A 13,783-nucleotide genomic window follows, 5' to 3' on the forward strand; every position below is an offset into this window, starting at 1 on the left:
TGGATCAAAAAGGGTCTTATTTTTTTAAAAAAATTAATTTTATAGTATATAATATATTTTATGTAAAATATATTCACACTTAATATATTTATTTGAACACGTTCAAAAATAAAATTATTTTAAACGTACTTTATATATTTTTTAAAAAAAAATTTCATCACATAAAACCCCATTAAATTGGTTGATAATTTTTAAGCTCTTAAAAAAATAGAAAAAAAATCACATATGGATAAGAGATTTGATAATACTTCCAAGTTATATCCCTTTAAAATTTTTATATTTAAATATTTTCATGATATTTATTGATTTATAAAAATTGAATAAATTTTTTTATTATATAAATAATTCATCCTCTTTAATTTTTTTAATTAAAATTAAAATATTTTTAATTATATATAATTTTTTTTTATATTTAGGACTGTATATAAATCTTTCTTATATTTAGATTTATGATTCTGTTTTTAAGATACGTTGTTTCATTTGTATAGTGCTTTTTCATGTGATGACGTGCAATGTGGCGGGCATGAGTGTGGCGTGCCCAATATTCTGTAGTAGAAAATATTTTTTTGACAATACTTTCAATTCATTAACAAAAGAAATTTTATAAATGATAATATTTTAAAAAAAAAGCTACATCAATTAAAAAAATTAAGTCAATAATAATGTTATGCCAAAAAAATATCTTCTATAATATAGCGTCAAAGTTCTCACAATATATCCAAATAATCGATAAAATAATATAATAAATATATTACATAACTAAATCAATAATATAAAGCATCAAAATCAAAATATAAAGATGGATATCTCACCCTCTAAATTGAAAGGCATTGCACTTTTAAATAATACTAAAGAAAGTACCTACTTAATCTAAATAAAAAGTATGCAAAAAAATCTACTACTGATGAGTATCTCAGCATCAGATATATTAACCAATCATAGCATTTCAGGTGTGCTAAAAATCTAACACCCTGCACCAATAATAGTGCTCACACAAACAATCAAACCAACTCTTGTATCAGCTAATAAAATTTTCATTGCAATTCAAATTTTCGAATCTTTTAAACATGCAGAAATTTATGATTGAAAATAAATAAATTCATCATATTTTTTATAAAAAAAAGCAAAAAAAAAAAATCAGAACCATCATACATCTGTAAGCCCAACAAATGCTAGCAATGCTTGTAGGCTTCGATGAGAAATAACATTTACAGCAGTAGATCCGAATCATTATATCTTCTTACAAAAATAATAAAAACGCACGCTGGCGAGATCCTCAATAAGATAAAAGGCATCATTAAGGACCTGGATCCCATCAACCTCGAGCTCACGGGCTCGCTGTTAGAAATCATGTCGTCGAGTTGCCGACTGCAGTAGCCTTTGGGAACTGTGAGTCTTTTATTCTTTTTTATGAGAAAAAATTTCTTTGCCATTTTATAAGCGTAGATTATGATCATTTTTTGGCCTGATCAATATTTTATTATTTCCTTTTATTTTAGATGCCATCTGTTCTCAACCATGTTCTTCCACACCGTCGCCGCTCGCCTGAATCCGCCGTTGGAAAGCCAAGCGACGTTGCTTCCGTCTACGTTACCCTTCACGAGCTCGCCGATCGTGCCAACCTCCTCATCTATAATTCTCTGATTCTTTACTCTTTTGAAGAAGACGACCTGGAAATCGAGGTCGGAGGGCCAAAGGACGAAGACGACGGAGGCAATGAGGATGGAGGAGATAAGAGAGAAGATGTGGAGAGAAAGGAGCCGTAGCACCCTCCATCCATTGAATTTTGATTTCCCCCCATACCCTCGCCTTGCTTCCTCCTCTTCCCTTCTTATCCCCCTTGCCTACTTCTTCAGCGAGTACACTGGCCTAGGGATGGTGAGCCTGTTGGGATCTGTGCCGACATCCCTGCCATGGTAAGTGATAACCATTTCCTCCTCTTTGTCTTTCTATCATGTGGATGCCTTTGAGGCCTTCCAGTCCCTTTCTCCTGAGATCCTTACGTTGCTCTTTTGGTGGGTGCCACCGAAGCCTCTCCTTGTCGGTGCCTCGATAGTGAGGTAACACCCACCCATTTCCTTCTTTCTTCTCTCGGAGCGGAGTGCATGTCGGCGGCCATGGGAGAAGTGGATGGTGGAGGCGAAGGGGGCGGGAGCGTGGATGATCTTGGAGCGGAGCACATACCGGCGGCCAGCGAGAGGTGGGTGAGCATGGGAGCTCGGAGCTAGGCGCATGCGGGCGGTCATGGGAGAAGTGGGTGGCGGAGGTGAAGGGAGCGCGAGCGTGGCACATGGAGGCTGATGAATGAAGCGAGGAAATACTGTGCATCCCCGTCGTCGACCTCCTTCAGTGGACCGCCTCCCACGGCTCCATCGAACGCACGTAGAACGGGATGGTAAACGACGGCCGCTGCCTCACCTCGGTGCTCCTCCTCTGACGGTGGCTGCGAACGACGGCTGCTACCTCAACTTGAGCCGTCGTCGGCCTCTTTCCATGGATTCCCTCACGCGCGATCGAATAGGGAAGTTAGGCGATGCCACATGGCTCTTTCCTCTTGTTTCCAAATGCCCACGTGTCAACATGAAATACCGCCCCATAACCTGTTGATCGTTTTACTATTATAATATAGAATAGATTATATAACATATCTCTGTCTTTGTTTGTTGGTTTATGATTAGATTATTCTTAGCTCGATTTAATCTAAAAACATGATGGATTAATGAGAGCGATTTTAAGCCCTCTCTAGTACAGTTGAAGTAGGGATGGCTTACGTTTTAATCCAATTTTTTGACTTGATTTAAAGATGGATCAGATTTAGGGTGCATCAATCCCTACTCAAATCCAACTGGGCTCCCAAAATCACCGGTGAACAAACCATGTTTGACAGGTCGGTCACAAAATATCTAGGTCTAGGTTAGAATGTGGAATTAATTCATTGGGCTATCAGAAGATCCAGCATCAGGTAGGGCTGCAAATGGGTCCATGACTTGATCCAATCCTGACCCGATGAGACCTTATCCATCACATTTGAAGGTCTATGAGCTGGGTTAGATTCAAAAAATTAACCCGATCCAAATTTTTGGTTAGGTCGGGATCTTATAATAATGCAATTGACCCGACCTAGCCTAGCCCATATATCATTTGAGTCTAATTTGAATCAACAAAAAATAGGTCTAACCCAATCGAAACTCGATCTTACCCAACTAAAAACCCAAATTATATAAAGTCCTTCTTCCTAAAACCTTTCTCTATATATTGAATGGACTCTTATTTAAACTATTTTTTCATCTCAACAACTACAATTATTCTCATCTATTTACACTTATATTTTTAAACATTCATATTTTATTGTTCCTTTTTTTTTTTTTTCAAAGATTCATATTTATGATGCTCTCAAGTATATCAATTATATATTTTAAGATAATAGCTTATAAATTTTAAAATGATCAATTATTTGGATGAAATTATAAATTTTTGAATGAAGTTTAAGTTTTAATTTTTTAGTAATTTTATGTTTGGTTATTATATCTTAGCTATAAAAGAATGATCATATGTTTGACTTGAACCACAAATCCTACTTGAACCCATCTTGATATGAACTCGGGCAGTTCGAGTTGTATTTGTTTCATACTTGATCTCGACCCAAATTGAATATCTCACGGCATCCAAAATCCTCTCCATAGACTTGATCGATGGAGTTAGAATCCAAAATCATGACTTGATTATGAAGTTAGATTTGATTAGGCTGAAGCGTACCCGGTCAAATTCGATCCATTTACAGCCATAACATCAAAACTAAATAAGTCAATATAAGCTCGAACCAATGGACTTTCAATCTATTTTAAAGGTTACAATTGGCACCATTGAACTTTACTTTGAATATTTCCTCCTCTTCCCTTCTAAGGAAGAAGTGATGAGTCCGTCTTCTAGGTGCCAATGCCCTCATTTCAATCTGTAATTAATAAATCTTTGGTTCCACCAATACTTGCTTGATCCATACAAGAGCTTAGGCTCCACACCAAGTGTGTAAGGTAGGCATAGGATAGCAGCAGGAATAAGCCCCTCGAGTTTGAAGAAGAAGAAGAGGAAAAAGAAGAAGAAGGTAAAAATTAGCCCCTCTTGATCTCAGAGAAGAAGCGGCCAACCACCAAGATTGCCGATTCATGCCCACAACCTGAAAGGCCACCCGCATTGCTCTACGGCATTATGCATGATAAACGTTTCTAGAGACCTATGCTATAATAAAAATAATAATTTTATTTTACCAAATAATAACAATAATAATAATAATTTTATATCTAATATTACTTTCTAGTATTGTTTGCCATTCGATACCAAAATATTCTTTTAATTTTCTTAGAATACCCAATGCAATAAACAAGATGAAACGTTGACACAAATAATTACGAGAACCACGTTGCTGACTGCTTTAGGTCGTATGACAACACGTTTTATATATAAAGCACATGATCATTCTCTATTTGAAGACTAATTATGCAATCGAATCGTGTAAAACATGCTAAACTCATCTTCATAGTCCTTCAATTGAAATCTTTCAGCTCTGGCTGGCATGCATCGACCTGATTCCGGTCCATATTGGCGGACCTTGATTCCGATCGATCAGCTCTGGCGGGCATGCATAATGGACCCGAGTAAGTCTAGAAATTGACTGGAAGAGTTGGCAAAGGGCGAAAGCTGACAAAGCAATTGGATCAAAAGCATGGATAAGAAAGAACAAGTTACAAGAGCAGCCAGTCGGTCAAATGCTGATCCTCGGACTCTGGCGTATTTTCTAATCCTATCCTGTTTGTTTTCGAGCCATCCGAAAATTTAGAATAAAAAGATCACAAATCAATGTCGAACCTAAGTGCATCGTCAACTGCACCTTTTTTTTTCTTCGTGGACCTACTTCCATTTCATGGAGGGCCAGCGCCCTGCGTTTGTTAAAAAAATATATATATTAAATATTGAAAGTTATCCGATTGAGTCCATTCGGATATTACCGTGCTAACATGTATTAAGATTTGCTTCAAATGTTTTAATTTGATCTGCGCTCCAAACAAAGATTCGAGATTAACCCTCCATAAGATGATAAATATATTTTATGACGATTGCGATAAAATCAAATTCCACATAATCTTGATAAACTTTAATATTGTGGTACAGCCACACAAATTGTTAGGTTTGAAAATTGAGGCCGTCTTTTGTTGAATTAAAAACTATCTATAAAGATCCAATGGTTATAGTGGAGCCACGGTTCCCTTATCTAAATTCAAGAAGCCATAAATTAAAAAAAAAAAAAAAAAAAAAAGGAAAAGGAAGGAATCACCAAATCTCAATTAACCTGTGGTTGCCCCTCTCAATCATTGAAAAACTGATGGTTGCTTTGGGTCTTAGGAGCGGATGGTAGTCCGCTGATTGAAGTTTTTTAGTAAGGTTTGAGTTTTTTTGGGGGGGGGGGGGATTGAATTTGGCCTCTTATCACGCTTTTAATCTAAAATTATAAATTTAAAAATTATAATAATTATTGTATATTCATAAAATTTTTTTTCATAAGCGTACAAGATATTTCAGACATGTATCATAATAAAATTCAGAATAAATTAGGTCTAAAATTTAACTAACTAAATCAATTTTAATTTCTCATAATTTGATTCAGGTTAAAATAGATTGGTATTTCGATCTTAAATTTTAACTAAAAGTTATTAACAAATTGACAAACAATCCATATAATTTGAAAATTTTTGAACACGATTAGCTAAAATGAATAGACAAATATAATGGATTGTTGTGCAAAGAGATAGAAATTGGAATTTCAAAATTTTAAAGAATTTTATAATTTTAAAAAAATATCAATATAGTACTAATTTAAGATGTGTGTGTGTGATTTTGGGATTATTAAGCTTTAAAGAATCTTGATGATCCGAGTAAGCTGTTTGACTATCTATTATGTTGAGGTAAGCAACAAATATATTTTATATTAGCAGACAAATTTTTAAAAAATTGGCCAATGGTCCACTACCATGTCCTATTTTTGTACATAGCAAATTGCAATGCCAATTAGGTGCGGATGTATACTTGCCTACTTATTCTACAATAAACTCTATTTAGTCTCCTAATGTTCCAAATTTACTGGATATCTCTTAATAGAAGCTAAGAGGTCAAAGTTAACAACGAGTTATCTTAATTAATTACTATGAAAGTTAAGATTCCTTGCCGAGTGCCCAAAAAAATACCGAGTAACGTATCATCTAGTAAAGCTCATGGCTCAGTAATAACGAGCATATTACATGCGTGATACATATAATACATATTTTATTAATGTATTAATATATTATTAATATTATCCATCTTCCAAAAATATTAATAATAAAATTATCATTTATTAAAATATATTATTTTTATTAAAATATTATTAATATTATCAATATTATTAATTTTAATTAAATATTATTATTTTTAATTGATATATTAAAATATAATTCTCTGGACCTGCTGCTTATATCCTTCTTTTTAAGAAGGACAGTCAGATATATAAGAAGTTACAAGAGGCCTTTATTAAGTTATCATAGCACAACATATAATTGGAACAGGATTCATAAACATTTATGATTTTCTTTTTCATTCTAATTCGTCCATAGTAAACAGGCCGCGATTGACAAGTTCAGGAAGCTTTATTTCTTTTTCAGTGGCACTCCCCAGAATATTACTGAAAGAATGTTGGATGTGATGTGATGTTTCATAGTTTTATAATATTATAATTTTGATTTTACTCTGCAGATCATATGGATGCACAGTAACTGAAAAAAAAGCTTGAAAAGATGGTGAATAACTGAATATGGAAATCTGTTAATTATTTAAATCATTTACATTATGAATAATAATCAAACTATTTTCCATTTTATATGAAAGTTTAACTACTCTTATCCAGAAGTTAGAATACCATGCTCCTTACCTTATTTTTATCATATTTTTTGTTAATTAATAATAGGCCAAACTCTAATACAAGCATTCCAACTTGTGTATGCTTCGATTAACATTTGAGCTGGACCAAATTGAATCGATCTCAAATATTATTATTTTCTTATCAAATCAAGCTTGAGTTAAAAATATCAAAATTCGATCAATTTTGAATCAAGATTTAAATCAGAGTATTTAGACTCAAATCAAATTTGAGCTTCTAAATATCTGATTCCGCTCGGCTCATGTGTATCCCTATGCAAAATCACTAAACTAAAGCCAAAAAGTAATCTATGATATATTTCAACTAGTGGATTTTTTGGAGTTGTATATGATCCTAATGGGCCAATTTAGAGCTGGTATCAACTCTAACACGCTTACCCTACAAACAATAATTATATTAATTAGATTATATTGCGTCCGCAGGGAAACGGATGCAATGTTAGTTCTGACCTCCATCGGCGATCACAGCAGACCGTTAGCCGGAAAGTATTCCAAGCCTCGCATACGGACTTATCATATTTAAAAAAGAAATTATTTCCAAATACCATTAATAGCCTCCGACACGAAACTTCCTCCTCCCGCTCTCTCTCATCTTCCCGTTGTGCTCTCTCTCCTATAAAAACCCTCCGCTCTTCCAATTCTCAGTACTCCCTCCACCAACCCGATCTCCACAGCCAGCGAGAACAAGGAAAGAAAGATGAGCTACCAGGAGCCCCCAGTCGGCGTCCCTCCTCCCCAAGGTGTGGGTTCCCTTCTCGAATTCGTTCGAGATCTCTAGGTTTGGAGGATTTTGGTTGGTCTGCATGATTTCTACGGTTGTTAGAGTTTCTGATGGAGTTTTTGCTGTGATGATTAGGATATCCGCCGAAGGGGCACGTGAAGGACGCCAACCCGCCGCCGGGGCATCCGCCGGCGGGGTACGCAAAGGGCTACCCTCCGCCATACGCTCAGGCGCCTCCCCAGCAGCACCGCTGCTACTGTGAGCCCAACTTCGTCGGAGAATGGTACGGATCTCTCTCTCTCTCTCTCTCTCGGCCCTTCTTCTTATAGAGTCTGGTTTGTGGCCCGATTAGAGATCGGAGATCTAAAGATAACCGGAATCGCCTGGCCGGCGCACGTTGGCCGGAATGTCGGGGCCTCACCGCTGGGATCCGTATGTAGGCGCGCGATCTGGCCGCCGGCTCTTCCGATGGCCGCATCACCGGCGCACCTCACCGGTGAGGTCGCCTAGGTCGCGGATCTGCCCCGTGCTTTGGCAATCCGAGGGCAGGCCGGCCCGCTTCGTTCCGGCGCCGTCGCACGATAGCGCGCCCTATCGGTGCGGTCGTTGCGGGCTGCGAGGCCAACGTGTCACGATCGAGGGAACGCGCCCGCTGACCACTTGTGCATCTACCCATCCGGTGCAATTTAAGTAGAGTCTAACGAAATTTTAACTAAATCAGTTCAATAAATGTAGGGACCCACAGTAGAGGGGAGAGAGTACTCGTTATATATATATATATATATATATATAATGTTCCGTTCTCAATATTACCCTGTCCCAGAATATTCCGACCTTTCCTTTTTCTTTTTTTTTTTTTCCCCTCTCTAAAATGAAAAAGAAAAACTAAAATTCATAAAATTGACGTCTTTGATGGCTTTTACTGTTTTTATTATCCTTCGTCAGTTCCCAACCCTCCGTAGTCCGTTCCTCTCTAACATTTTTTTGGGGTTTTATTTTGTTGCTGTTGTTGCCGTGCAGCGTGTCGGCGCTGTGTTTCTGCTGCCTTTCTGCTCCCTGCTTTTGAGACGGTGCGATCAATGGTAGCAAGACGAGAGATGAAAATTTGGCTAGAGGCAAATCCATATTTAATCTGGAAGGCGCGACCGACGTTTAAGACTTCAGAAAGACTTAGATATTGTTGTTGCTATACGAGTCTATAACTTCTGCTCTGCCAGGGGCTTGTTATGGAGGCAAATTTGTACATGTATGATTCTAGTTTGAGTGGAATTATTGTTCACAACCAACCTTCGATGCATGATGCCTAGAAAATTGATTTTTTAATCTTTGTGTTTGCCTCCAAAAATAAATAGAAGTACCCGCATAATAAACACAAATGCTTCCTCGATAAATAAGAACCTTCTGGAACAAATATCTAATTTGCATAAACAGAAATACTGTAGAAATAAACAAAAATCGAACCTCTAATCCTTAATCAGGCTAGGTTTACTAATTGTGGCTGTAGGACTCGAAATTTGGACTAGAATGGATCGATTTGGTTGATATTAGGCTAGAGTGATCCTAGCAACCTGAAGAGAACTCCTCCAATCTGCAAAATCAGTCAAGAAATTGGATAAAAATTTTTCTATTTTTGACCCTTCGATGCTTAAGTCAATTCAATCCTGAAGAACAGGAGTAGAAAAAAGTAGAAGAGCAAAAGAAATTGAGTGGAACTGGAGGAAAACTAGGTAGAAGCCAAGAGTCTAGCCTAATTTCCTACTAACAGAGTCTCCCCTAGTTTTAGAGAATAGAACTTATCCATGGAAGATCCCTGACCCTCTATTTTCAGAGGGATTGAAGAGACTGTTTCAGAGTTTGTTAGACCATTAGAGAAGTCTGTTAGGCAGTTAGAGATCCATCTGTAAGTGAGTTGGCGGACATCTATGCATATGAGCTGGACATGACATCGTGGCCAGCTATGACTTGGTTAAGAAAATCACCGTGGGCGTTCGTAGAGTGATTAAGTCTGCCATTATAATAGTTCACCTCGGTAGATGATCGGGGAGAAATAGAAATATCATAACATTCATCTCGAATAAGGAGGCACTAGGGTTCAGATCGGTAAATATCCGATCTAAACATTTTTTTGTTAGCTGAGACATCATTTGGATAGAATGCAAGGGCGTCTTTTATTTAAATCGGTATAATACCGAGCTGAATCTGCTAATCGATAAATTAGTCTGCTGGGATCTGGCACTTTCAAATTGACATCTCTTTAATCTCGTATGATGATGCACGTATCTTGAGGCTAGTTTAATACACCAACACTTTGTTCTCCACTTCTTATGTCCGAGGTGATAATCCTCTGATCGGACTAGGAAGTAGAAGTATCTTCATATGATTGAGTTTTCATCAATTTGGGAGGTGTTTGTCATGGAGATCGAATTTTACTGGTTAAGATATTTTATTTTTGAGTTATAATTTTTGGACTTGATTTTTTACCGATCAGGAGATCTTATCTTCGTATTTGACTTTTTGACTCAATCGTTCACCGATCAGGAGATCTTATCTCTATACTTGAATTTTTCACTCGATTTTCATCAATCAGAAGATCTTATCTCCATACTTGAATTTTCGATTTGATTTTCACCGATTAGAAGATCTTATCTCTGTATTTGCTTTTTGATTCGGCCGTTCACCAATCAGGAGATCTTATCTCCATATTTTACCTTAAGACTTTTCGAACAGGTGTTGTCGCCATCTGGAATAAATGCGTTGTACCTCGAGAGCATAAAAATTAATTACTTGATTGAAAACAAAGAGATTTGACTTTTCAAGAAATGATTCATCGGATCTTCTACCATCATTGCTTGGATGGACGGTTTGAAAATATGAAATAAGAGTGAGTCATTTGTCAACGTCTGATTGGCTTATCAGCTTGGGCACGATCGATCTATCATGGCTAAATCTGGAAGGAGGTGTGCCTAACCGCTGTCTGACCAAACGTCAGATTAACGTCAAATGTCATAAATCGACAAGGAGATCTGTTAATCTAGATCGTCGGTTCGTCTATAAAAAGTTTTTGCCTCCTGATCATTGTTCATTTCTGCTGTTACTATGCAAAAGTGCTGTCAAATTATTTCTAGAGGCTTCTCAACATCAAACGATCACCGGAGACAGCGAGAAGCTTCATCGGAGTGGGAGGAGAGGAGTCTATTCTTCATCTCTTGGGAGGATTTCACTCATCTCTCTTAGGTATCGGTTCTCTCTTATTTGTTCTCTTTCAACCGTAGGATAGCCTTTCTTTCTCTTTCGATTCTTTTTATTTTTTCCTCACATTTTCTCTTGAGAAACATGTCCAAGAGAGGTAGAGAGGGAAAAGAGACTGTAGGTGACTCACAGATTAGGTCGACCCAGCTTTTAATGACCATTGAGGTAGGAAATCCATCCCGAGAGGACCCTGAAATCGGTTCTATAGGTGAGGGGAGTTCGGATCATAGCGCAGAATCTTCTGTGCATGGTTCTCATGGACTACCTCGGTCCAGAAATAGAGGGATCTATTTTGATCAAGGAAAATCTCATAACCCTTAGAAAAAATATGACATACCCAATGAGTATGAAATGATAGTGCTAGATCCGGAAGGTTGGGTATTTAAGCCTATCGAGGATTGTATAATTTTTTATGATGAGTCCCTTTGATCCGACCTGCGATTCCCACTGTATCCCTTTTTCAGTAATATCTTTAATTTTTATAGGGTCCATCCCACTCAAATAACTCCGAACATAATTAGGATGATTATAATATTCATAATTATATATAATTTTCTTCACATAGATCTTAAGATCTTCCAATTTAGGTCTTTGGTCCTTTTGAAAAGGCATTCGAGTGAGAATGGTTGGTGGTACTTCTCACCTCAAAAAAATCGTAAGTTTAGACCTAGTCTCTCCTCTTCAATTCACGACTGGAAAGGCTATTTTTTCTTTGTACAGGCTCCTATTTTATGGGGTTTTAAGACTTTCTGGGGACGTCTGGACACCAAACATAACTCCAATGATGAAATTCTTCCTAGAGATGAGGTGGCTCATTCAACCTTGATTACCACCAAAACACCCAAGTTATCTTCTCTCATAAATGATCGGACATTATATGATGCTGGTATCAGCCTTTATTCTTCTTGAGATAAGATCGAAGTATTTTATTCTTCAACTTTATCATTTATTTTTTGTCTTCATTATTCTGAAATGCCTGTCTAATACATAAATGAGATTCAGTCCGACAAAAGTGGAGGAGAGGAAGAGAAAGGATCAACCAAAGTCATCTGCTACTGACCTTGCATCGAAGAGAGTCAAAGGTACAGTGCCTCTTACTGCCCCGATGGCATCTTGATTTTCTTCAGCGACCCCTTCTTCGGCTAACTTGGGGAGAAATGAAGCCTTCCAGGGACCACAAAATTCTCTCTGGGTCTTATTATCGAAACCCCCACCTTGCCAACCCGCTATGGTGAGGATCAAGAATAACATTGTCCGACCTGCATCGCCTTCTAAAGAGACTGGACACAAACTGACCGTAACTTCTGCGGCCCCATTGAGTTCATCCAAGGAAGATGTCGTGATTAGGATGTCACTTTTGGAGCGGGCTCGATTGGAGCGTGATCTTCTCGAGTCAATGATGCCAACCATTGATCTGGAGGCACATTGAAAGAATAAGACAGAGGAGATTGCCAACCACAGATTTGAATAGCTCATGCATGTGAGTCTTCTTTCTTTCTTTTTTCTCCTTTTTTTTTCCACTTCGGTAAATGACCGGCCTGAACCTTTGTCTTGCAGGTCGTTGTCGACTTCAAGGTCATGTATGATAACATAGTCTGCTTGTTGAAAAATAAATAGGTCATAGATTTCAATCTAATCATTCTCCAGAAGGAGAAGAAAAAGGAGTCCGAACTCACTACGAAACTCAAACATCAACTTGAGAAAAAGCTAAAGGCACTGAAGGAGAAGAATCAAAATCTACTAGATCTTCATCGAAAGGTCAATGAATAGGAGAAAAAGATTTTTGATTTGCATACCATCATCAAAAAGAATAAGAAACTAGACCTGAGGCTTAGAAAGGCAGAAAAGGCCAATGAGGCTCATGAGAAGGCCATAAAGGCTTTGAAGAGGTAAATTAAGAAGGAGCAGGATAAGGCGGCTAAGGCGGTGGAGATATACAAAGCCTCCGAGGAGTTCGAGGATGAAATATCCAAGAGCTCCGAGGGCGCATATGATTATGCCTTCAGTTAGTACCGCAATCTGATCAAAAAATTATATCCCGAGATAGATATCTCCAAGGTCACTCCAAAGGTGGCTGTCGAGATGGGTGTAAAGGGAGATCTTGAGTCACCCCCTAAAATGACAGAGGAGCCGATGAAAGAATCTGGTCGGTCCCCTATCAGGGTGAACACAATTGAAGCCATCGTCGTGGAGCCTTTATTTGTGGTGCCTCCAGTAGAGATCAAAGTCTTTGAGACCAGCAAGAAGCTGGAGTCCACCCCAGCCGCAGAGCCTGCTACCACCAATACTACTAGGAAGCTGGAGCAAACAAAAAAAGAACCAACCAAGGAGAGCTCCAATGCGTCAGTGATCATCCAGTAGAAATTTTTCTTTCTTCTTGGAATGTACTGACCTGATACAGGTCTCCTTTTTTTCTTCTCTTCCTTTATGGAACATGTAAACTCGATGCGAGTTCCCACTTCTGTACTTTCTTTTCATATCAATGCAAGAAATATTTTTTTAAATGTTATGATTTAATTCATGTGTTTTAATAAATTTCATTGCTTGTCAGGATAAAATAACCACACATCTTTATAATTCAACAGAACTGAAAACTGGTAACTTTAAATTCACTCATCATCAATTAATTGAAAATCAAGATTCGGATGTACCTTTATTTGTACGATCTTGAACGGATCAAGTTTCAGATTCGATTCGAAGATCGATATTTTTAAGAGAATTCAAAGACAGTCTTGCTTTAGAGATCAATATAGTATCACATTGATTTGCAACCGATGTAAGATCCTCTTGGTCTTGTATTCGAAATAAGATTTGTCGGTTGATGGGGGGATCAAGCCTTCAAGGCTTTAT

At 37.6% G+C, this 13,783-nt stretch overlaps 1 protein-coding gene across 2 annotated transcripts; it reads left to right on the plus strand.

The window, feature by feature from the left end:
• Nucleotides 1-7,433: 7,433 nt before the first annotated feature.
• LOC105060667 (uncharacterized) lies at nt 7,434-13,421 on the plus strand. 2 transcript variants are annotated; one of them, XR_012136542.1, is made up of 5 exons: nt 7,434-7,703; nt 7,820-7,967; nt 8,705-12,015; nt 12,105-12,413; nt 12,491-13,421. XR_012136542.1 is itself a non-coding variant. In XM_010944460.3 (3 exons), exons 1-3 carry the CDS (start codon nt 7,661-7,663, stop codon nt 8,748-8,750), a joined length of 237 nt encoding a protein of 78 aa, XP_010942762.1. In that variant the 5' UTR covers nt 7,545-7,660; the 3' UTR covers nt 8,751-8,970. The 2 variants fall into 2 exon arrangements, 1 of the variants encoding a protein (XP_010942762.1); XM_010944460.3 differs by lacking the exons at nt 12,105-12,413; nt 12,491-13,421 and having other exon boundaries at nt 7,545-7,703; nt 8,705-8,970.
• The last annotated feature ends 362 nt before the right edge of the window (nt 13,422-13,783 follow it).

This window comes from Elaeis guineensis, chromosome 13 (genome assembly GCF_000442705.2).
Source record: "Elaeis guineensis isolate ETL-2024a chromosome 13, EG11, whole genome shotgun sequence".
Lineage (NCBI taxonomy): Eukaryota > Viridiplantae > Streptophyta > Magnoliopsida > Arecales > Arecaceae > Elaeis > Elaeis guineensis.

Bases quoted from the DNA above. Each gene is read 5' to 3' on its own strand.
- LOC105060667 (XM_010944460.3), top strand. From the start codon at position 7,661: ATGAGCTACCAGGAGCCCCCAGTCGGCGTCCCTCCTCCCCAAG. The intron at 7,704-7,819 runs GTGTGGGTTCCC...TGTGATGATTAG, and splicing joins CGGCGTCCCTCCTCCCCAAG to GATATCCGCCGAAGGGGCAC. The intron at 7,968-8,704 runs GTACGGATCTCT...GTTGCCGTGCAG, and splicing joins CCCAACTTCGTCGGAGAATG to CGTGTCGGCGCTGTGTTTCT.